The 26,410-nt window shown below is 35.6% G+C and overlaps 1 protein-coding gene across 1 annotated transcript in view; it reads right to left on the reverse strand.

Annotated features, from left to right (window-relative positions):
• Positions 1-25,848, reverse strand: part of TLL1 (tolloid like 1) — a 71,727-nt gene extending 45,879 nt beyond the window's left edge. The window contains exons 1-7 of the mRNA XM_066186025.1: positions 25,743-25,848; positions 21,657-21,737; positions 19,359-19,511; positions 17,267-17,384; positions 10,042-10,220; positions 8,113-8,218; positions 5,115-5,239 (exon numbers count right to left, since the gene is read on the reverse strand). Of these exons, the coding sequence (XP_066042122.1) occupies positions 5,115-5,239; positions 8,113-8,218; positions 10,042-10,220; positions 17,267-17,384; positions 19,359-19,511; positions 21,657-21,717 (742 nt within the window). The 5' untranslated portion in view covers positions 21,718-21,737; positions 25,743-25,848. The remainder of the gene's footprint in view (positions 1-5,114; positions 5,240-8,112; positions 8,219-10,041; positions 10,221-17,266; positions 17,385-19,358; positions 19,512-21,656; positions 21,738-25,742) is intronic.
• Positions 25,849-26,410: the final 562 nt, after the last annotated feature.

The raw sequence follows: 26,410 nt of genomic DNA on the forward strand, positions 1-26,410 counted from the left end.
AAGGCTATATCTGTTATTACCCACAATTTATTTTTAACACAAAAATGAATGCAAAGTCATTGAATTTGCAGTGTCCTGTACTAGGCTCTCCCAGAGCTGGTGAACTGTGCTGTAGTTTACAGCCCGTAAGTAAAGTAAAGCACTTCAGAAAAAGCCAACAGTGAAACTTGAGTAGAGGACAGTAGCGCCTAAAGAGACATCTACAAGAATGCAAGTACTCTTTCCCCTTTTAGAGACCTCTCATATACTTCCTCTCATGCATGGTTTCATTAAGACTACACTGGAACATTCCATGCTCCATATACAGAAGATGTGTATAGACCTTAAACAATGGCTTTTGAGTTGCAAAAGGAGTCATGGAACTTTCTTTGCCCCAGGAATTACAGAATAAAGCTATTTAATGTGAAAATTTACCTTGTGCCTAATTAAATTACTGGGAGCTTTCTATCAGACTAAAATTATTTTCAGAAATATCTCTAAATTTAACAGAAGCATAAGAAAACTTGTAAGTAAATAGCTTCTACTAAGAATTAACACAATTACAACCTATAAAATGCACTTGGGCTTTATGTGTTTTGCCATATTTATCTTTTAATTTTAAATTATCGATTACTCAGGGGAACTATAACAGGAACAGCTTATACCAATCAATAGTTGAACTAATTTTCTATGGGATCTGAGGTCTAGGCTGGCTTCCAAAGCTGAGCAGAGGGGCAATATTTGGAAGTTCTTGTTGAAAAGCACATTTCTCGGCAATGGGAAACAGGGAAAATTCTATCACTAGAGAATGTAAAGGTTTTCTTTGTATTTGGACTGCAGCAACTGCAGTATTCATGACTACACTTATAAAACAAAATTTTTTTTCTAATTTTTTTTTTTACTGTATAATGGTCCACTAGTAATGGAATCCACTTTGGGAGAGAAATGTGGAAGCAAAATGAATGGTAAGGGCCACTTATTTAAATTTCATTTCATACTTACTTTGGTATATTTCAAGTCAGAATATATCAATTACAACTTCAATCTTATATGACTCTGCTTTATAAAGCATTTATACATTTTTATTCCTTTGTTAATCATTAACATTTGCCAAGGTTTTCCCTGATGTTTTTCCCCCTTTCAAATGCCATGCCTTATATCAATTTTACTAGGCTAAACCACTTGCAGAAATGCCATTTCAGCTTTCCCCACACACATACTCTAGCCACAAAAGCCACTCTCCTCTGTTTTACAGCTTGAGAAGGTTAGACATCTAATAAGACTTTCTGTGGTTAGGAGAGGGAAACTATTTTTGCTTCTCCTTGTAAAGATTAGCCATGGCTGTAGGCAGCAGGTAGATTATGTGCTCATACAAAGCAATTCCCACCAGTGTACTCTGCAGCAGTGTTTAATTACACAGCCAGTGTATGAGACCTCTCTGGGCTGGCCTACACACATGGTCAAGTCCCATCAAGGATTAGTGTGAAATCTGCAAGTGATGAAACCCAGATCCTCCAGGACACTTAGGGAACCAAGTCTCATTCCTTTTTACATAGCACCAGCAAATGCATACTATCATTTATGGCTAATTTGAGTTTACCCTTCTTCTTTAAGTTCTTTAACATTTAGACACAAGTCTACAACTATACATATATGGCATATAAAGCTGCCTAAAAATATCTAATGCTGATCATGTTCTTGTTAAATCAAAATCTTAAATCAGTTTACTACATCTCAGGGTTTTACTATTGACTTGATTCCTCTTTATAGTTATAGGGAAACTGTCTTAATCTAAAAACCCTAATTCTCCTTATGCAGTGCACAAAGGCTGACTTTTGAAGATGAACATTTCAAATCTAATAGGGATGGCAGCAAGTTAAGCCTGAGGAACAGTGAGAACAGCACAAAAAAAGAGACAGGCTTCAGCCTTCATCTGCTCTTTTCTACACACAGTCACTGACCCAGGCAAATTGTAAATTTGCTGAATTTCATCTATCCACCTTCTCTTCCTCTAAACAGATTTCTCCCACCAGCCTGAGACTCCTTTCCTATCCACTGCAGTCCCACTCTACCCACTTATTTTTTGTTCTCTGTTTTGGCATACGAGTATCTTTCTCCATCATTTTCCTTTCTAATTCTTCTGCTCCTAGAAAACTACATATAAATGTTAACTACAATTTCTATATAAAACTATAGAGGCAGACCTGTGTTGAAATTTTAGGAGCTAGAAGAAAACACATTTTATCATGCAATTAGGCCGTTTGAAAACCACTGTAATAAATCCAGCCTTGAAGTTCAAGTTTTATTCTCAAAGACCAAGACACTCAAAATTCAAAATCAGATTGGCAGAGGAAGGACTTCAACTTAGTTGTTTTCTTTCCCCTGACTATTCCATCACATAACAATATAATTCGGTTTTAAAATGTAACAGATTCCTATCAACAATTACATTTTCTTTCTACAAAAATCCTATGGAAAAGTTATAAACAAACCAATATTGCAGTTGCTACATTTTAGAGACCTGGCACTTACCCTGCTCCTGAGAGGCAGGTTATTAAATCTCACTCTTTGGCTTCACCAGTCTCAAAACTGTTTCTTGGTCAGTAAGCCCCTTCCTGAATATCCTGACTAGCCAAAACACCCCGGGAGACTCAGCTGCTTCCCTGCTGTGAGGATCACCTGTATTTTCCAGCAATCCTGAGCTCAACTTCATGTTCATGGGCCCAGAAAAAGACTTGGACCAGCAACTGTTTCCAGAAATAACTAGAACTCCAAACAAAACATGCACAATATTATCAAGTCCTTTATCATGAAGTGTGAGTCTCTGGAAAATGCTGATTCAGTAATTGTTTTTTGCATTTTCATTGTATTGCATTTAAGGCAAGACAAATGAACCATGAAACAATGCAGCTATTTTTAAGGATTGAATAATTCACTGCTTTTTTACCATAAGCAGGCATCAAGATTAATATCTTTCATCTGAAATAGGAAATAAAACATACCTTAAAAACCAACACAGTATCAGGCATTTCATTGCTATACACTATAACAATCACTTGATTCTTTACATAAAGCCAAAAGCTTTATGTCTGTCTGAACTTTCAGTTTCAGTATTTGATGGAAAACTTATTAGAAGAAAAGTACTGTATAACTTTCAGAGATTTGCTTTCTTTATTGGATTCAGTTTGGGTTGGGTTATTCAGCTATGCAGCTTCTATTAAAATTATTCACTGAAAAAATAGCATTTTAAATTGTATACTATTTAACATCTGTAGAAAAAACTTCTGCCTTTTCCTCTCTCTTAAAACTCATTTTCTTTTATGGCTCATCTAAGCAAGGCTGGAAAGCCTATGTGTTTTTTCCCAAAGTTTGCAAAGCTGGGTGCCAGAAAAGGAGGATAATCCTTCAACCACCATTCATTTTGATTATTCATGTGACCCCTGTCCTCTGGTGCTGCAAAAAAATCTTACTTTTCAAGTGCACACTGCTACTGAACAACCACAGTGGTTTTACAATACTGTGAAACAAACTTTCAACAGGACTTTCATGATATTGAAAGAACTTATAACTTTCAGTAATTTTTCATGACATATATGAAAAGGATATTTTCTCTGAATAACTCTTTGAACATTAGCTCAAAATGTACATTGCATCTTTTACAGTTCTGAAAGTGCCTATTAGAGTACTGTATACATACTAAACAGACTTGTTTATAATTTCTTTCCTTTTTTTTCTTTAAGTCAATATGATCATAAGGTAATACCTACTTGCACAGCAGTTTTACTTTTATAGACTACTTTTTCCCTCCAAAATTTGTCTTTTATCAAAAAATGTGTATTACATGTATTTTGAGTTTATGAACTTATTGCTCTCTATATGGTCTCATTAGAAATAATGCAGCAAAGCATGTCATTTTTGTACCAAAAGGAAAGAGCAAAAATTGTTCTCAAAGGAACAGTTGCTAAAGAAGAGGTGTTTAAATGGCTTCTGCTCTGGCAGGCCCAGAAGCTCTGTGCATGTTCCCAGTTTATACAAGACTATGATTCAACGTACTTTCAGCACAAAGGAAAAGTGTATTTCAGCTGTACAGTGCACACCAAATGCACATCAGAATCCCCAGATCTTCAGTAAATCCCATTGCTGGTGGTACAAATTTGAAGCAACCCCATTTCTTTAATACTGATCCCTTTCTTTAGTCCTTTTATATTGATCAGTTAGTTAAACGTGGCAATATATCTAATTTAAAAAGTTCCTGAGATGTCATTAAATCCCATGAGGAGTATGGCTGTAAGCCCATGTGGCACAGAGCTGGGATGTCTAGCCTCCCACAAGGATCTTGCTGACAAATTCTGACATAGAGATGGCACTTCTGATCTTCTTTACTTGACACCAAAGGTTAACAGTGGTATCAGCAGTAACTAGAGCAAGGAAATTAAAACCTTTTCCTTTGAGATTTCCACCATTCTGGCAGCACTAAATGAAGAAAGAACACTAGAGAACAACATGAACCACAGGGTTGACTCTTGGTTACTCCAGGCTTGCCACTGATATCTCTGAGACAGACAACTCTACCACAGTATTTTGAGACAAAAAATATGCACTCAAATTATAGGGTGACAGAATTACGCAGAAGATATTAAAATTGTAAATGTATCTTTTAAAACTGTGGAAATTTTTTAGTAAGATCTAACCATATCATCCACACAAGAGTTTACAATTTAGTTGTCCTGGCTTCTTTTCTTGACAAATTTTAAGATAGTTTAATGGGTTCACAGCTGACTGCAATAATGCCTTTTTCTCCTTCTGCACTCAACTTGAATTCAAGTTGAAAAAGAGGACTCCAGCCAGTATGCAAACCAGAAGCGATACTAAGCAGCTTTTTCTAGTTGTTGAACAGCTAAGAAAAACAGATTGAAATGTCATGTTGTTTCATACAGTTCATCTGTCCTTAGATGCTTTGCATTCCGGTGACCTTATCCATAAGATTTTTTTGATTCAATTCCTGAGCAACCTATGTCAGCTGCCAACACAGAAAGAGAATGCTGAGCAGCTGACTCAAAAAGTTCATCATTCCTCTTAAACAACAAGTCAAACAGGTGCTAGTATGTGTTTTTTGCTAGTTTGTGGTGCAATACCTGGACATCTATACAGTTTTCTTGCCTGTGCAATATCTCCTTTACTTAGACGGGTACGCTGGCCAATGGCAGGTCGTATACCATTGTCATCACGGGAAGGGAGAATGGTATCCAGAAACATGCCCCTAAAAAAAATAAAAATAAAAATAGACCCCAAAAACCACTATCAGGTTTCTGTCATAAAACTGTCTGACTTCCATGAATGTATACCTGTTTTGTAAATCTGGTTTTTACATTTGGCATAAATAAGAGGGTAAAATACAGAACTTTAAATGCAGACAACATGCCATAAAATTCTTCAGGTTGGCAAACTTTATGCAAAGTAACCAAAAAAGAATCTTCTCTCAGTACACCAATTAATGTATCAGCTTTTATATTTCTGCTAAAGAAGAGGAAGATGATCTCTTACTACTATTAAGTCTATACAGGGAAAAAACACTGCCATTAAGCTATTGCTATATTGAAAAAAAACCCACCATAAAATTGCATAAAAATACATAATTTAATCTCTAGCACAAAATTCTTAATCACAAAGCTCCTATTTCTAATAAAGTTTTTATGAGAAGTCCTATAGTCTGACTTACATGTGAGAGCAGGTAAAGTCAAACACATTTGCCAATCATCATTCTGTGAAGTGTTGTAAGACATTTAACTCCACTCTAGCTGCTGACACTTTCAAAACAGAAATGCTTACTTGTCAGCCTTTACTTGCCTCACAATAAAATACATCAACTTACCATATGTGATTTTAGTGACATTAACCTTAAATGACAAGGCATCACAGAGAAGTAGACTTGTTCCAAATGTACAGTTTATTCAAGATTTCCCAGATTTTAAATTTGAGCTAAAACATTCTGGTATTCTCAAAAGATTTTAATAAAGTAAGACACAAAACTACATTCCATTGTCATGTTGCAGAATTTAAAAGCCCTCAAATCCCATAGAATAGAAGATAACAGAAAAATATATTTCTATAGGCTCTTTTAATTTAATTTTTAATAGTCACTTGTATACCTGTAGGGCTCTCATTGAAAAAATCATGTACTTTCAGACATAACATAGATCCAAAAATTAATGAACAGAAAGGATCTTTGTAATTAGGAATACCATTTATAAACACATACTGATTTTTAAATTATAATAAATGAACCATTTTGAGTATTGCAGATACACACTGCTCTCTTCATCCAGTTAGATTTTCTGAGTCATTACTAGAAATTTTGTAAACACAGAATCATCTCGGGATATTACCCTAAACAGTGAAATAAACTACATATGGCATTAATCAGTTTCTAGAACTAAGGCACATTATTCTTTAAAAAGCGATTGCATCCATAAAGCATAATTCTATTTTCCACTGAATTTCAGCACAACATCAAACTGATGCTTTTCATACTTTGAAAAACTTTGAAAAAAATCCTCTCTTGAATGCCTTAGCACTTTAATAAAGGAACATACTGTAAGTTTTAATACAGCATGAACAAAATCATTGTGCACGACTACAACTTCATGATGTTTTGTGATTCCTACCACTTATCTGGGTGAGGAAAGTCTAGCAAAGAGCTGGCAATATGCCTCACTGGGCATGACTCACACTTGCAGGATGAATTAGTGCAAATCAATACCTGACCTCAGGGGTTTGCTGGCTGTTTTTAGACAGTATGAAGTAACAACCCCTTGTACCTTGGGGCAGGGCATGCCTACTCATGGCACTATCAGTTTTTGCCAGCTTGGAAAGTGGTGAGATCAGGGCCAACAAATCAAATTACGTTGATGTTGTCATTGCCCTAGGACTCGGGGGGGTTCTGTCTTGTTCAATTACTCTATTTTATACAGGTTCTCATAATCTCTTCCTTAAGGTAATGGTATGTGTAACTGGATTAAGCAATGTGACTAATAGCTACCTCATGTAGCTCATTCTCATGCTCTTCCAGGGCTGAATTATGTGTATGCTGAGTAACACAGCCTTTGGTTGGATTTTTATTTAACAATACGATTTATATTGAGAGAACAAGCAAAACAAATTTTCAAAGGCTAGTGAGGTTTTAGTGGCCCTCAGTTCATTTCAAAGTGTCAGACTGTCTAGTATTTTTGCCTTAAAATGCATGAATTGGAAAAATAAATTTAAACAAAACAAAACAAAACCAAACAAAAAAACCCCGCCCAAGCACATAACTTTCCAAACTAAAACTTTTTGTTGGGTGTTTCTGGAGGTTTCTTTTTATTTTACATTACTCAGGTATTTTTAGAGAATAATTAGCTGATGAAATATAATAGGAGACTGGGTGAATACCTCCTTCACTTATTCTTGAGAGCAGGGCTGACCTATGGGACTAGTTCATTGTACACCTCCCCACAACCCTGCATCCTTTCAGAGAGAACCCCAATGGGTTACTAAGGAACTGAGAATGGATCAGCTTGCAACAGGATAGAGCAGTACCAGCAGGTGCCTTTAGTTTAAGGTTTTGATGACAGTAACAATCTGTAGGAATTGTTATAAATGCTTGACTGCAGTCCTTAGCAAAGGCTGTGGCTTGTGTGGTACATGTCCAAATAACCTGTGCTCTAGCTTCGTAATCCATAGTTATGAAACTCTAGGCATCAAAGGAGATTTATGTGTCTTTTAGAGAACAGATCATGTTACACAACATTCCTAGCCATTTCACTCATTTGATTTCTCTAAATTCAAATTTTCGTGGACACAAAAAGTAAGTGGGTATCATATAAAATGATGTTTCCAGTTTATCTTGTCTGAAAATGTAAAGAACTGAAGCAAGATGAAAAGGCTGCTTTGGAACTGAACAGAAAAGAAATGCATTTTCAAGTATAATTAAATTATTTTGACTTAAAATAAACAAGCTGTGCTTTGACTGCTGTAGGAATACTATATTGCAAGGGACATTTTAAGGGATTTCAAAATACTTCAAAAAGCATAGTTCTTAGCATACACAGACAGGAATAGAATTAAAAGTCAAAAGGTATAACCTGAGACTCCAACCTTGAGAAGGTGTTCCTGGCATAGTGCATAATGCTGTCAAAGTCATATGGTTCCCCAAGGGAGTTCACCTCTCCAGGCTCCATCTTCAAAAAATTATACTCCTGACCTACAAATGATTTATAATTACAGATTCTTTAATATCTTTTTCTGTAAAGATAAAAACCAAACAGGAAAAAAAACCCAACAAAGATCCTAACCCAGTTATTCACTGACATTCATAAATCTTTGTCATTTGGGAGAATGTGTGTGACTTCATTATGGCCTCTTAACTGATAGAGCAGACATCTTCTGAAACACACTTCAAATTTGTATATTTGGATTTAGAAAGACTAGTCTCATGCAACTAACACATAAAGGCCCCACACATCATGATGTGCTTTATGTACAGTCCATACAAATTTCTGGTTTGTTTCTTATGTCCTGAAAGAAATCATTTTGACAGCAGACTCCAGAAGAACCTTCCTCACTCATTAGATACTAATGCTGAATACTAAGAGTCTAAGTGGATACCAAATCCAGCACTAAACTACTGGAGACTTTGCGTCAGCAAAGGCTGGTCTCTGAAGCTTCATGTAATTCAGGCATTACAAAGTCACATTTTCAAGATCCAGCCGTTGCAAATTAACAAGAGCAGAACAGGAGAAAAATAATTATACTTAGTTCATAATTCCATACCCTAAGTTCTTTGACCAAATCAGTACATTAGCAATACAAAGCACGCCTTACTCCACTTCATATTCCCACTGGAGTCTTGCAAAAACCCCCTGCAGTAACATTAACATTTTAACTAACATAAGCTGCATAATATAATAAAACCCAAATGTGTCAGTGGTCATGGCTTCCTGATCCCATTTACTGATCCTCAAGCTCATGCCACACCACAAGAAGTTTCAGTCAGACACCAGAGAGACAACTGAAGGGGAGAGCAAGTGGCTGAGGATGGCACTCCAGCTGATTTTCTCATCATAGTAAAAGAAAAGGGGAAAAGCTCTTATGGCATCTGCACAAGTCAATAATACAGTGAGACAAGAAAGAAGGTTCAAACAGGCATGCCCTTTCAGGACTTTAGATACTTAAAGGAGCGTGTATCAGCTGCCAGTCTCCCTCCAAGTCAAAAATGAAGTGGCAAAGATTCATGGTATCTCAAATATATTTAAAAATATTTTCAAAAGAAACAGAAAAATACTCCAAGCTATCATTGAACAATTTCTGATTTCACCCTTTTTGAACATAGAATTCCTGAAAGTCAAAATCAGTGTGTCATAAAGACCATACACATTTAGGAACATTGCAAATGAAACACGCCTACTTCCCTCCCATCTTGCCAACCCAACACAAGCAAGGGCACAACAGCCAGCGTGGCAAAGAGCTGACAGTCACAGTTTAAAGTTCTCAAGTTCCTCAGATGCTTTATCTCAACAATACCAAGGTCACTGACTAAAGCTGTGTGTTCTGTAGAGAGTGAGGTGAAAAACGTGCAAACTGCAGGCCCTGTGCCTGTCTGTCACAGATTCAAAGTCCTTCACCTTACCTCCCAGGTCAAAGCCACTTGAGCAGCTACAGACATACTTCTCTTAGCATTCACTGAAGCCTACAAGAGAAATGCTCTTCCTCAAACACAGAAATATGACTTTTAAAGAGCCTTAAGGGCAGTGGCTTCTTTCAAAGATTTGAGCATGGTCGTTATTTTACTACTTCTGGCCCTCTATTTTAATGGCCTGCTACTTGGCCATACCTTGGGAAATATTCTACTATAATTTCAGTATTTTAATTGCAAATCAACTTGAGATCAGTCCACGTAAGAAGAATAGCAGGCATAAATGCTATTTCAACTATTCAGCACTCGGGTCCAATAGAGAGCAGATGAAAGAAACACCTAAAACAAACACATGATTTTTTTTTTCCAAAATACTTATCAGAATATCTCACCAGGTTGGATGTTTTCTCTAATGATGGTGACATGGTCATCACGGTCTGGTCGTGTATGTTCATGCCAAAAACCTATCACATGACCCAACTCATGGACAACTATGCCAAATTTGTCACAGTTCTTGCCAATAGATATAGCCTGGGGACCATTTCCCCTTCGACCCACATATGAACAGCATCTGTAATTAAAACACAAACACATATAAAAGTTTTCATACATATCTCTATAAACCACATAGCAAATTCAGTTAAAACTTGAGAAAATAGTATATAAAGATTCAGCAGTAAAATGTACAATTTAAATTCGGATATCTCACAAACTCTAGATCTTCTACAAGAACAGTTTATTATTCAGAAACACACATGAATGGGGCTTTTTGATATTACTCAAGGTCTTAAAAGATGTTCTGTTAGATCAACAGAATTCTCACTGTCATGACAATCTATTCAGTCATTCCATAGAACTACAGAATGACACAGGAACTTGTTTTCAGCAGAAGAATAAAAACAAACGATTCTCTGATGACAGCAAGCACCATCATCTCTTTGTGGGTAGTTGATAAAAATGTTAAAAACAACAGGTTGCAGGATAAGCCCCCGTGATACTGCACTTTCAGTCACAGCTTGAGGCCAATCCATTTATCACAGATCTTCAAGCCCAACTATGCAACGAATTATAACCTATTTAGTTTTCCATTCAGCTATAAACCTGCAAAATTACCTTGGAGACTCAACACATTCAAACACATTTGTTTAAGTCCTGGAATTTAGTTTGTAATTAAAAACCTTTCCAATCTTAATACAACACATGATGGCAGAGCAAGGGATTGATGAGAATAAAGGTAGGATAAGCACATATAATTGTGAAAAAGCAGAAAGAATCTTTTTGTTTAAAACAGTTTAAACACTTCTGTAGAGTCTTGATGTTTGCTACTGTGTGGAAACTCTACAGAGAAAAACTACAGGGCAGAGCTCAAGAACATTTATGATTATTTATGGCTTAAAACAAATCAATACATTATTGAGACCTAAAGTTGTAGACTATTTAACACATTTTCAATAGTTTTAACGTGCCTATTATATCGACTTCATATCTATTACATGCTTCAGTGAGAAAAGACATAATTGGTGTCTCTATATTTCTCCATATATTCAATATAGTTTTTTCACAGTGATACTTTGGAGAAGAACAGATATAAAGGAAAAACTGAAAAAGAAATTATTCTAAATAGGACCTTCTGTGATGTCTCCTGCTTTGTTTTTATTGACAGTATTGATAATGAGGGCAAAATAATAAAAACAAAAATTTAACTACAGTTTCTCTTTCTGTCTTTCTTTTTTCTTTTGGACCAAATGAGGGTCTAACTTTTTAAGGGTGTGTTTTAGATCATCTCTGAAAGCTTTTAGTGGTATTTCATAAATCAGAGAGACTTTTAGGTGTCTGACAAAATAATTTGACATTTTACACTTACAGTAATGAAAAAGAAAGGCTGAGCATTCCCAGATGTGTTTAATGACTGAGGGCACCTCACGTGACAAATTTTAAAGATGGCTTTTTTTCAGAAGATAAAAATTAGTTGCAATCTTTTACATGGTATTCCTCTAGGTTGTCTAACACTGTACATCTAAACCCCAATATATTGGGAGTTATTTTTTTAATGCTAGCCTGCTCCTAAGAAGTAAGCAGCCAGAGGTGAGAGTTCCCTTACACTGGTTACTTGACAGATTTCAAGGACTTCCTAGAAAGTATAAAGAAAATTACTAAGTGTTTCTTTACATGCCAAGGAAAACAGAATTAACACCAAGTCTTAAAATAACAGCAGCAGTTCACACTTACAGAGGGTCATTAGGATTTCTTAGGTTAAATGTCTTGTGAAGCACACCAGATACATCCAATTAAGCTATAACAATTTACTTTAACAATTGCACTGAGACAAAGAATAAGGAAAACAAAAAATTAAAAAACCTATGAAGTAAATGAATTTGTAATATTATGGGTTTGACTCCAGGTGTGTTTGACAAAAAAATCAAGATCTCTGTGCTGTATGAACACTTGTCATACCCCTTAAATTGAATCAACTGGCAGGTTTTAAAGCTCATCTCTTTAATCTTTATTGTACCAGACAGCATTTGGAGACAGTAACTATTTATGAATCTCTAATTCCATTTAATCAGTCTAGCTGGTCAATGATGGTGAGCAAAGAGAAACAAATGACAAATAGAAAGTGAAATGAATGAATAACATGCTCATGTGGGGTCAATGTTGTCCTTTTTAAATAAAGTTTTAAAATGTGTACCCTTGAAAATGTAACAATATAAAAATCATCATAGACCATGACATCAGCTTGCCATGGCACTCACTAACTATATGAAGATGTGAATGAATTTCTTAAGTATACCAGGATCGTGTATGATCACCTTTATGTTACACAAAGCACAAAAAAAAGGTTGACAAAATTTCCAAACAGAATCTTGCTCAGGAAGCAGAGTGTTTTTCTATCAATCACATATATAACTCTATACAAAGGAGATACCAGTTATGACCTGGTTTGATGAATTTGCCTTTTGTCAGATTGTATCAACATACAACCATGGTTACAAAATGTTCTGATTCACTGCCCTAAGAGGACTTGTTGTGATGCGGAAGTGTCTCCTGCTTCTTTATCTGATCAGTGGAGATGTCTACCCCAATACTACAACCAGCATTGCTCAGCTAACATCTGCCTATCCCAGTGGATTAATATAAATCACCTCTCAACGTTTGTGTCAGCACACTGTGCTCTGGACTGTGGCAACCTGTGCCTTGCTCACACGCCTCCAGCAGGCCACAGCACAGCCAGCAGGGAACCTGTGCCAGCTGCCAGGGTTATTTAACACCTGACAACATGAGTCAGCTCTCCCCCACGCACAGATTATTTAGCACAACTCTGGTTTCTTCTCATTTTATAAGAGTGAATGAGCACCTTTTACAACATGGTCTTTAGCTGAAGTATTCTACAAAGGTGTACCTCAGACAATGTATTTACTCTATCACCAACTTAAAGAACTTGCCTGCAATGGCTTTTTAATATACTAGCAAGTTCAAGAGAGGGTAAAATATTCATCTGCTCACTCTACAGTGTTTGGGGAAGCACACAAAAGATTTGATTTTCCTGTATCTCAGACAAATCTGTCAAATACTTAGACAAGAGGATACAGTAGTGATTGGAATAAGTCATCTGAATTTTGTCATAAAAATTCTTTAAGTCTTCTAATGGAGAACAAATTGAGATCAAGGCATGCTGAGCTACCAAAATGATATGAATAATTGTTCCTTTCTTTTTTGCTCTACTATGTGAAAAGAAGCTTGATTTTGTACTCAATATTAACACACTGTGAGTAGATGCCATCCCAATATGCTGACCCTTTTTTGGCTTTGCATACAGAGAATTATACCGACTGAGTATATTGCCCTTCCAATTTGATAGGAAGAAACATAAGGATAGAGAAGCAGTAGTGAGTAAAGAGGGTTTTGAGACTGTTACCACTTAAGAGTTTTATTTGCCTAATCAACTAGATGTGTTAATACTTGCTGTAATTGGTATTAACGTCAGTGCATACTGCTTGATAGTAGAATCACAAACACTAGTATCTTAATACTATATTCTTATTTTCACATCTGCAGCTTATGGATACAAATGACTACCACTAATTAGAAATTTTCAAAGTACTCAGTTAGTGATTGAGCTATATTATGAAACCATATTTTAATAATTAACAGTTATCAAACTCAGTTAAATAAATTAGACATGATGAAAAATAATTATAGTTTACAACTTCAGCAGATTAAATTATTCTCGTGGGAGGGAGGGATCCGGCTGTCAAGCTTATGACATTTTTCTGAACTGTCCCTAAGCAAACTAGAGAAGTCTGATATGAAGGGGGAATTGAAGCTGGTTGGAATGTTACATGAAATTAAGACAGAGAAGACACTTTTTAAACTTGCAGTCATAGAAAACACTGTTAAATGCCATGAAGACAAGCAACTTTAAGAGATTATACAAGAGATCTGGAAAGGGGAATATGGAATTACTTGACATCTTAAGATGTGCAAAGCCTGGTAAAGACTAGAACCAATGATGCGGGAAGAGCTCTGGCTCTTATTCAGAATAACATCCCAACCAACCATGTGCAGAACATGGCAGCTGCTGAGAAACAGCGAGGCACCATACCTAGGTACCTAAGAGGAAGGAGAGGCTACAAGTTATATGAATAACCTCTTACTAGCAGAAGTAATGAGTCATCTGGACAAACATGCCCTGGTTTTGGGGCTATCAATTTCAAGAATGATGTGGACTAGCTGAAAAGAATCTCAAAGAGCAGTGTGATTAAAGGCCTAGAAAAAAACCATTTACCAGGAAAGATTAAATGAATTAGGTGTTTTCTAGCCCACAAGAATATAGAATTGAGGGGGACTTAATAACAGTATCAAACTATATGATAGACTTCTTCAAAAAGTAAAAGGAATTTCTCTTCTATGGCCAAGGGGGAAAAAATTTAATGTCCTTTAATTGTAATAAGAAATACCTGGTTTAGCTATGACAAAAAATGCTGTCCAAACTTCCTACATTTCCTGTATTAAGGATGCTGAAGCAATACAATTCCCAGAAGGCTGTGAAATACTCATTTCTGCAGGTTTTAAGAACCAAGTTAGATAAGCATATATCAGCAATTATATAAAAATAGCTGTTTCTGTCTTAAGAATACATTAGACATCTTTCTGAGATCCCTTGCAGTCCTATGGGTCTATGATAATCAAAACATGCCTTGTTCCTTGCTGATATGGAACGTTTCAACTTTAAGAAAGTCATGTATCTCTTATAACCAGCTGCTATATTTCAAATATGCTTTTTTAATCACTGCCCTTCTGGGATGATCTTCCCATGAACTGTTTCAAGATGTGATGCATTACACTCCAAAATATCTTTATTGTTTACAAAGGCTCAGTAACACTTCACTTGCTAGTGTGCTAATGCTGTCATATGAGACTTTTGTAGATACTGCCACCTGAATTTCCACATATATGACTATCCACTTAGTTTCATTCAATGTGCTATGCTTTGACTGCGTGCTCTTTGGGGCAGGGTTTATCATTTAGCTTTTAATTTCAACAGTGCTAAGTACAATAAAGTCTCCGCCATCTGTGAACGTTAGCTGCCACGGTAGTACAAACAATACTGACACAATGTGCTAACAAACCAACACAGCAGGGTGCCATGGGAAAGAACTGAAGATTAGTTTCAATGAGACTGGCCATGTAGCAGAAAGTGTTTGCAGTTGGTTTGGTGTCACTTTAGTCTGGGCTCTTTCCTTGGAAAATCCTGCGTCAGCACTGGATTCTGGTGGGTAGTGCAGAGTTCCTGCTCACCCAGAGAATACACGTCCCTATTTACTGGCTCTTCCTGAAATGACTTGTGGACCCCCAGGAAAATCATTCAACTGCCCCTTCTGTCTGGCCTGGCATTATTTCATCAATGATGGACTTTTCATAGCCACACTCTTCTTTGGTTTCATTTTAAACTTGTTACAGACTTGGTAAATTATTTGTATTTTGTAAAGTACCCTTCAATAAAACAACATTAATGATAAAGAATAATATAGACTTTGGAGGTGGATACTGAGTATATTCCAACTTTCTGGTTAAAGCTGGTTATAACTCAGCCTTCCTGTGAAGTGATTTGATCTCATGAAACATCAAGCAGCCTGAGCAACAGTTCTTTGGCTGGAGACATTTTTTGTCATTTGACTTTGGGTGTTTTGACGTTGTAGAATTTACATTTGGCAGATACCCCTATTAAATCTCTTTCTAAAGTGCCAGAAAACACATCTTTCACACTCTTCTGTTAAAATTGCTTTCTGCCTCTGTGAATGCAAGGGAACCATCACGATTATTCTCTGCTTTCCATTTTTCTTCCCTCTGAGTGTCAGTATCCCTGAATCTTATTTAATGGGTGAATCCTCATACACCACGACATCAGTTCAAATCTCACGGGTTGCATTAACTAAAATAATACCCGTGCTGGCTCAGAACAAAAGTCCATTTCATTTGGCACTCTTTCTGAGGGGGGTCTACAGCAAGCCTAGAGTGGCACAAGAACATGACAGGAAACCATAGAATAAGCTCCCCTACTGCAAGGATCTTGGCTCAGAGACTTTCAGGGGCAAAGGCAATGCCTTTCAAAAGTAACCTAGGAGTAGGTTTTATTATGCTGTCCTATACCTTAAGAAGAATACAATGGGCACTTTAAACAGATAGTTCTACACATAATTTTAGAGGCTATAAATTAAATACATTCAGGATCATTCCTACAATGCAAGGAGGTCCCAAACCTGTTTTTCACTAACCTATCCTATTACGATTCAAAAGTAGACAAGCTCAATGATCAGGAAGCCAGTAAGATGGAAAGCAGTTCACTGCAGAGCCTACAACTCAAACAGGAGGCGACTGTCAGAAGTACAGAATTTCCACAGGCAGTGTGCATTCTTCTTGGGAAATGAACATGGTGCACTCAGGAAGTTCACTGAGCACTATATAAAATTAAGAATTCTGTGTGCAATAATTAGCAAACATAGCTGACTGAGGCATTTTTGAGCAGTAATATCTGAAGATGGAACATGGTGATTAATGGAAAGCTGCACTCATGAGTAATAAAACCTGTTCTGTTCACTTTTACACAGTAGTGACCCAGAAGAAGGAATTTGCAAAATTGCCATAAATTTGGTGATTAAACAAATCTGGGCAAGGATAGTCTATCAATACGAGAGTTAAAGTTACAATGAACATCAATTTAGCTGGAAAAGGGATGTGGGGTATTCATATTTAATTCAGCAGTGAATGTGACATGGAGAAAGCTAAAAATAAAATGATAAACCTGAAATACCTTTAGAATAACACATATGAATACTGGAAGTGCAACAGAAAGCAAAAAATAAAAGTCTTATATCCACATGTGTATATATTAAGATAATTTTATCTAGAAATAGACAAAAAAGTGCAACTTTACAAAGTTACCACACATACCTGTTTCAATGAACTTAACAGCCAGGCAGAACACGTGCACCATTTAAATGCAGTGATTACCTATTCGTTTTCCTGTGAAGCATATATTCCCTTATGAGCGCAAAGCTGACAGACATGGCCAAAGGTTGAGAGCAGGACTGTGTGTCACCGCGGGTGCACACTTACCCACAGGGTCTGTAGGTGAAGACAATGTAGCTCTCCTCGTCGCTGCGCTCGATGAAGGTGACACAGGTGTACTTCTCCCAGTGCCGCATGGCCTGCTTGAACATGGCCCGCTGTGTACCTGCAACAACAATTGTAGCCCATGAAACCACAGATTTTTCTTAACTGCAGCTTCCTTCTTACAACCAATATTAGGAATATAGGCCTGGAAGCAGTCAGTGAATTGTGAAGCCCTGTGTGTCCCAGTAGTCCCATGCATGGCAAGATTCCAGCTAAAGGGATACTCCGGCCATCAGTTCATGGTAAAATATGTGCCTGCAGGGGGGGCTAACACTGCCTGACACACCCCAGTAAATATAAAACCTGCAATAAAGATCACCACTATGTTACACCAGAGGAAGACAGCAGAAGAAATACAGCATTGCTTATGTGCCTGCATCAGCACTACGTTCACTGAGCAATTTCCCAGATGGAACTATCAAGTGAACCACATTATGGGAGGAAAACAAAAAACCACAAAGAGAAAGAACATGCAAAATTGAATAACTTTACATTATATCTATCAATCTAGTAGAAAGAAAAAAAATTTAAAAAATCTACAGCCTTCAAGTCTGGACACCAGTTTAATCTAAGCCATGCAAATAGGCATACTGGTAAAAACATTTGATGAAATTAAGTCCAGTCTCCCCTTCTTTGCATCAAAATCTCTCAGAAAACAAATGATCTACTGAAAGTGGGAAATTCAGAATTTGGTAAAAGCACACCTAGATATTTGATTTAAAAATGAGAAATACATCCAGAAAAGGTCAGAACTATCCCCTAGACGCAGGAGCATCCAGGGCAACTCTCAGCACAGAACACAACTCCAGACAGCAGAGCAATGTAATTTCATTGCATGACAAAAGACAAGGCTTATTGATGTAGAGGCAGCATGTGAGAATTTATCTATACTGCTTCTGAGCTGAAAATCCACAAAGAAGAGTATTATTTGCCAAAAATGTGCTAGCAGAAATACCTTGCAGGTTACAACATAGGATAGTTAAACAAACAAAAAAATCTAACCTTTTTAAAAATTAAAGGCAACAAAACCTGGACATTCATAAAAACAACAAGTTCGAATCACATCATATTCTAAAAAGAAAGGCTATTCCATCCTATCTTGCCCTTTTCTTTTATCTTCAAGCAGTTTTTTTCTAAGCTTTAGAATTTATCTTTCATTATGAAAAAGGCAAAATCTTTAATATGGTGCTTTCATTTAGCTCACTACCATTATTTCAGAAGACAGTAATCCTAAAGCAAAGGTCACATTTGGTACAGTACTATGTAAATACCAAACTGAAAGCTTGACTGTAGCTGCAAGAAATGAAAGGAATGACTCTGGTTTCTCCATATCCAAGGTGTGAGCATCTGCATGTTTGTTTGGTTCCCCATATTATCATGCACAATAAATAAGATGTTACTTCATATATTTTTCCCTTATCTCTTTGCTTTCCTTGCTCCATTTTTGTTTTAAATTATCTCTTACACCCACACTGATATTGACCCATTTACATTTTTCAAAGATAACAAACGTTTTAACTTTTTCTACAGTTTTCTGCTAAGAATTTTATATATAGGGTAGCCAGTCTTTCTTTTTGCCATATACAATGTCTTTGTGTACCTATCTGAAAACCAAACTGAGGAATGACAAAACACACTTGAGGCAGTTTGTCAAGTGAAATCAGCTTGGAAGAATACATGTCACACCAGTTAAATTGAAGATATTCTTGTGCTAAATATACTGCATTAAAAAAAAATCCTTGATATTCTTTTAGTTAGGCTCATGGAAACAAATGTGCAACAAGAAATATGAGGTAAAGAAATAGAGCTTTCCCTCTCTAAGATACATTTTTATTATGTAGCTTGCCTTTGAAAACAACTAAGTATGAGTAATATTTTCAAAACAGATGTACTTCAGGCCTGTTCCAACAGAAACCCTTCTACTGACCTCCATAGCATGACTTCACTTTCAAAAATTAAAATTAAAAAAAAAAAAGGAGGGAAGGCAATTTTAAAAAATTATCTTTCCTCTTTTCATGCAAAGCACAAAGCTTACCAGTGAAATTTCCACCTATTACATATGGAATGACACCGCCTGGCCATATTCTTTCTGTTCGTGATGTAGCAGCTCTGGGAAATCGATTTTTCTCATTTTTCCCTGAGAATTTTACAGTAGTTCTTCCTTTAGATGTATTATTTTGCTCAAAACCTGCAATGATAATTAAAACACTGAATGAGATCACACACATGTGAAAAAAGAGCAATTACTCTCTAGCAGGTCAAACTCAGATTTCTTTATGCCTTTTCAAAGTAGAACATCACTGTTACGTGACAGTCCATCATTACATAGTTTTCTGAGAAAGACATGAAGCCTGAATCTTCTTTTTTTGAATATATGTAGAGTAACAATCTTGCACATATGTTTATGAACTGGAATGTACATTGTGTAAATGCATCTAAATTTTCTCATTTTAAAAAAATATTTAAGAAATCACACTCCCCATGGTTTTGGTGGTGTTTTTTGCATTTCTTAATTTCTAGCTTTTGTTTTGGTCTGGGTTTTTGGGGGGGTTTTTTTGTTGTTTTTTTTTAAATAAATGAGATTTTTTTCCAGCAAAGAACAAGAGACTTGGGACAGACTTAAACTAATCAAGACATTCATTATCCCTTTCATTTTTATTGTATAATCTGGAAAAAGCAAGTACATGACCATCTTTAAAGCACTGGACAGTAAGGAATCATACATTTTTCGTAAACTAACATTTGGAACCCCACGGGTAGGTTTTACTCATGGCTGAAATTTCTTTACAAGAGAAAAAAAGTGTCTGCCATTTTCAGGGATACTACCATCATTCATCCCATTACAGGCAAATCTTTCTAAATCAGCTGGAACCTACTGTGAGAACAGAAAAGGATAACAATAATTAGACAAGGACTTGGACACCAGAACAGGTGCTTCTGAACAATTTATAAGTTAGTTTGCAGATCTGGGCAGTTGATCAAAATGGAAGGGTGGTTAACAAATCCTACCCAGTGCAGTTGATGCCTAATGTCTTATTCCTTGTGGAAGACTACATTTTCCCTCTGTGAGAATCCCCTGTAGTACCAGCTGCACTTAAGTGTTTATGACTGTGTCAGAATCAGGGAGGATTCCAGGGAAGAGTCATGGTAAGGAATGTTGGCATAAACCCAAGGCTGAGTGCAGCGATAGGAAGAAAAGGAAGAAGCTAATGCACGAGGCAGGGAGGAAGTTCTGATACATGGGAAGAAGAACCTGCCTTTGTGACAACCAATATGTAACTTGAATTATACCAGGAATTGTACAGAAAATTCAAGGGTTTAAAAAAAAAAAAAAACCCAAACCAAAAACAGGTAAAGCAAATAACTTATTCTTGTAATTAAATGAGTGTGTAAACGAGAACTACACAACAAATTTCACACAAACTGCCTACAATATAGGCAGACTCTTAACACAAAAACTATTTTTACACTTAATATGCAGTCATTCCTGAACAACATCACATATTTATTTAGATGTTTTACCATTCCAAATTCTTTTTATTGGTGCTCTTTAGAGGTGTAAGCTAGAAATTTATTGCACCCAAAAGATGACAAGAATTTAGGCAGTTCTAAAATTTTTATTCTCCTTTAAAGGATGGAGATCATATATCAAAGCGCCTCTGCAAAGGCAGTTACCATGCTCTGATTAACGCAATGTGGTGCAATTACAATGGAGTTTCACATATTTTCCTTTTTGAAGTGAAGTTTCACATGACATTAAAGCGATGTTTTCATGCATCAAATATAGAACGTAAACTCAGCTAGAATTATGGGGATTCCCCTTCTATATGCTGCTCAATTCAACTACATTCATACTGACAAGAGTATGATTAATAAAAAAAAATATGCTTGTTTGGCATAACACACCACAAATGCTCCAAACATAGTATGAATCATCAGAATGCCCCACCTGGATCCAGAAAAAAAGTAAGAAACAAACAAAATTAGCAGCTTTGCAGCATAGTCTACTTGCAGTGAAAAGACACTGTATTGACAGTAGTGTATTAGTTAAGCCAATAACTATGAACACAGCCATAAAACAATGTTAAGCATTTTTTAACATGACATTTAAAACTATGTGGTTTAGCTTTCAGATTTCATGCTGGAAGAAGAATTCTAAGAAAATGGAACAAAGAACTAATCTCTTCATTACTATTCTTGCACTAATAATTTTATAACTTGTTTATGCTGATAGCAATACAGAAAGGTTTTAAAGTGTTAAAATACTATCATCATTAATGTTCATGATACACTATCACATCAGGCAACTTGCTAATTTAAACAGTGAAAATACCAGAGCCAAATCTTCTTATCCTCTCTATAAGCTGATAGAGGGCACCGCGTTTTTTTGACATTCCATGCTCTCCAAAGCCACCTTTAAAAATGAAAGAAAAAAAAAACAGAAAGCAATTTTCAAAAGTTGAACCATGGAATTTTACACATACAGCAACTATATTAGCCTAGAGAGGCATCCTAAAAGAAGCTTCATATTCTTCTATAATTTCCATAAAAACGTTTCAAGTATTCTTAACAATGCAATAAAAACACATGATTAGCTGAAAATTTTTCTAATAAGCATTCCATGAATGTAAGCCAACATGTCTTTGTTATTCAGACAAGTCATGACAATTACATCATCTAATTATTATTTGGAGCTTTTTTCTTCCTGGTGACCTTGACATCCTCAGAGCCATATTGATTGACAGCTAAAAGGGTTACTCTCAAAGAAATTTCCTGAATGCATGCCACAATTTTCTCATTTCAAGGAAGGGGAAGGAAAAAAAGCAAACAGCCAAAGTTTCATCAGAAAACAAACAAACAAACCAACCCAGCAAAACTGATGCAAACTTAATACGGTTGATTTTGACATGAAATATTTGTTTTTCTTTGCTAGCACCCAAGTAGATGTCAATGCACTTTCAAGGCTTTGAGACATCATGCTGGTGTACATTGCAGTCAGACCTGGCAATACGACATACACATATATGTCTGTGTGATTACAGCAGTCAATGAAAATCTAAGCTAGGAAGTAGTTTATATTAACATTTACCATGCCATTTACAGAAATAAAACACATTTCTTGCTTTATTGCATAGAGTCTGCTACATACTCCCTTCACACATAAACCTTTTGTGGCTACAAGTGGCTTTTCAAACACCAGTAAACCAGGAGAAAGAACGCTGACTACACTACATGAGTCAATTAAATAATTCAAAATAGTTCAGAAAGTTTTGTGATTTTACAAGTTTGCAGTAGGTTGTATTTTACAAGTCACTATTTGTAATAGGACAAGAGAGTTTCTAAACTACTTTTGCAACTGAAAATGTAAAAAGATAGAAAGAAACAGACTATTGATAGCACCAACCACTGCTAAAAAGGTCTTTCCCAACTTTGCAAAAAACCTTTTAATATCTATGTAGAGAATATATTTATGAAACAGCAACTTAAATTCATATTAAAGATGAGAAAATTCCATATAAGGCAAGTGAGTGTGTGGTTGCTCAGTGAATAACAATGTACCTAATTATTTGGATTACGCTGTCACATAGTTGCTGGCTCCCTTGAGAAAAATTTTCCAAATTTTTAAAAACATTTTAAATAGATGAGGTAATAGATCAACACATTCCTTTCCAACAAGTTACATGATTACTATAGCATAAAGTGCAGAGGATGTAACATTGATCATCATTAATGTAATTGTCTCTCATATTAACACTAATCTTATAAAATAAGGCTTATAGCTAAGCATTCAAAAAATATTAAAAAATCATTATAAGCATCAACTGTCAAACACAACAGAAAACCTCAAAAGAATCCATTAGTTACTTAATGAAAGTATTATACTATATTTTTAGGGGGGGAAAAAAACCCCCAAACACCTATTTCTGTCTAACTGCAACCTATGTATTTCATTTAGTGAAAAACCAAAAAAAAAGTCTCTCACTTAACTAAGCTGTTTTATTTGACTATCACACAGCCTTGCCAAACCATATAGACTAAAAATGTTTTAATTCCTATTTGTTGCATCTTCTCATAATTCAGGCAGGATAAGGAGGATACTTTCGGCAGTTTGGACTTTAAAAAATACACACATAAATGTTATCCGATTTACTGTTGTTTCTGTTTACAGTGATTATACATTTTGATTGGACAAAATGAAAAATAAAATGATAGAGCCATACTCCAAGAAGCTCACAGATTATTTGACCCTGCAAATCCAGGCAGATAATCCTCACGAAAGGGAGCAGTCACATAATGTGAACCAGAGCCTGTGAGCCTCAGGATTTTAATTAGAGTTGCAATCACGACTGTGACTCAACCACTTCATCTCGATGGTTTAGAACCAAGTACCTAATCCTTCTACCTGATGTCACCTTTAGTCTGTGAAAGTCAATAACAGAAAGTGCTCAGAAATCAATCTTACAATTCATTGCCGTTGTAACTAAGATAAAAGCTTGTTTTCTATATTACAGATTTCTAGCATTCCTTTTATTCCTTTTCCAGTTGCTACATAACATTAATGAGCTAGTTGGCAATTTGTTCTTTTGAAATTAGGGGGAGATGAGCACACAATTTCTAGTTTACATATCAAGAATGTCGTAAATTTAGAAAAATAAATTACATACGTAAAGTGTAAAATTGACTTCTCCAATGCTCTTTTTGGAAAGATCAAGAATGCTGAGGGTACACTGAGAGCAGTTATGAAGTCACTAACTTAAGAAAGTTTGTTCTCCAAAGTTTAGTCCCACTGATCATCACAGTGGGATGACTCATCACATTGCACTGACTCTTGTTGTGCAATACAGGTAGAAAAAACTGATCCAAATGCATTAGGAATACTTAACAGGGTGATTCAATATCCTGAATATTATGCCATCCACAAGAAAAGGTAATGGTATAATATTCCCAAATCACAAAACATGCAAGAAAGGAAAAACTAAGTAACAGAATATTAAATATAATTTTAAAACTGCTTAGAAATGTGTATTTTTGTGTGGCAATTTAAAAAAACAATAACTTTGCAGTTAAATGAAAAAGTAGAAAAGGAAGAAGAAACAGGAGTTAACAAGACAAAGAAATAACTTAACTGCACCCACTTTAAGGGGAATTGACCAATGTTGTTCTACATTTTTTCAACAAAACTAGCGCCTGAGATATCTTCAAAGGCAATTAAAACTATTTGTTTGAAGGAGAGGAGAGGAGAGGAGAGCAGGGAGATCACTAACTCTATTAACATCTTAAAATCCAGTCCAGATCTAGAAGCGATCAAAAGTTTTCCTGTTTTGGAAAAATAAGTGGATGTGAAATGAGATAAAATAAATTTTCAAGTTGTCATAAAAACACTCTAATCACAGCATCTACCTAGAATGAGTAAAAATATTTTAAAATATATCAATATTTAAAGCTTAAATTCAAAATTACTTCTTTGGTCTGAAAATTTTTTTCACACATCAAGAATAAGTTATGGTAGTTCAGTTCAGGCACACATGAAACATGCCTAACAGAAAACAAATTTAAAGAATGAATTTTTACATTTCTAATAACATCTTTTCCTCAGTTAGTTGGCTTTTTTTTGTATCATAACCTGAAAGTTTACAAATTCTCAGTTACCAATTTCCAAATCACAGCCTTAAAGCATAAATATTTTTACACATTAGACAGACATCCATTTAGGCCTGGATTACGTTTTCTCTCTTGCAAACAGACACATTTACACATAAATAAAATCTCTTTATCTATCTGTCTGAATATCCAGCTGCTTCTTAATCAGATTGCAGCTTCTGGTGCTAATGCATTGTATTAACAATTGCATGTTGTTATGTTAACAATATTGTATGTTAACAATAGCATAGAAATGTGTATTAAAATGTCAAATAAATAGTTGGTTTTTTAGACAAGGCAAACCTAGCAAGGAACACATTGTAGTGTTTCTGCTAGGTCTGGGCACAGAACTGCATGAAACACTACGAAAAGCAAAAGGAAGGGTTGCAACGCCAGGCTTCCAATTTTGCCTCCAGGATACCACATACATTTTCCATAGTGTGCTTGGGCTCTGCTATCAGGAACTTTCAGTGATGAAATCAAAGCTTTGTACAATTTCCTTTCCCACATGACCACCTGCAGAGTAGACTCTACTCTTCCTACCAGTTTCTGCTCCTCAGTTCAACAATGTGTTTTTAAACAGAAATGCTGGAATAAAATTAAATGTTTTTCTTCTCTTTCCCCTAAAGTGAATCTATAGTCTTTGTTTAATAACTTTTCTAAGTGTAAACTAATGTTATCCAAGACATTATACTGACTTGCCACATTTAAAACACAGATTGGCTTCTACACAGAATTAGCAGGAAAAATAAGTTAAAACAAGGTTAAAATAGCATACCTGTATTATGGCCAAGTCTTTCATTGGAGTGCTGCGTAAGGTCAATTGTCCTGTCAATTTGAAAGATTTTTAAGTCTTCATCATCTAAGGCAATATCTCCCCAAAAGACAGCTTTAAATAAAAAAGAGCTCAATTTAATTAAAGAATTACTAGGACAATACAGCCAATCTGAAGAATATAATGTTTACAACCTTGGGGAAGTATACGACAAGAATATATTTACATCAAAATATTTCCTTATTGATCTATTTTTTAATATGAAGATAAAGAAAACTACCTAGTAAAAGACAAATAATTTATTTCAAAATCTTAGTCTATTTGGTTTCTTTGTATATTACCTAAAGGCAATAACTTAAATGTAGGGTCATTCTATTAATAATTTTGTAGCATGCAGTTTTCTCTACGTAAATACAACAAAGCATAAAAGACACTGAGGCGTGAACATCTGAACGATGAAATAAAATGTATACATTTCTGAGAAAACACAACCATTGCATTTCCTAACATCTTTCTGAAAACTAATTATTTGAAGGAATTTTTATTATGTTTCAGTTGCTTTCTATACTACATTATGTTTCACTCAGATAATTGTTTCTGTTTTCTATTAAACTGAGAAAAGAAAAACCCTCTATTTTTTAATTTCCTTTTGGTTTGTTCGTAGGCTTTCC

Source organism: Chamaea fasciata, unplaced genomic scaffold (assembly GCF_029207755.1).
Source record: "Chamaea fasciata isolate MVZ Bird 193981 ecotype frontalis unplaced genomic scaffold, bChaFas1.0.hap1 SCAF_6, whole genome shotgun sequence".
NCBI lineage: Eukaryota > Metazoa > Chordata > Aves > Passeriformes > Sylviidae > Chamaea > Chamaea fasciata.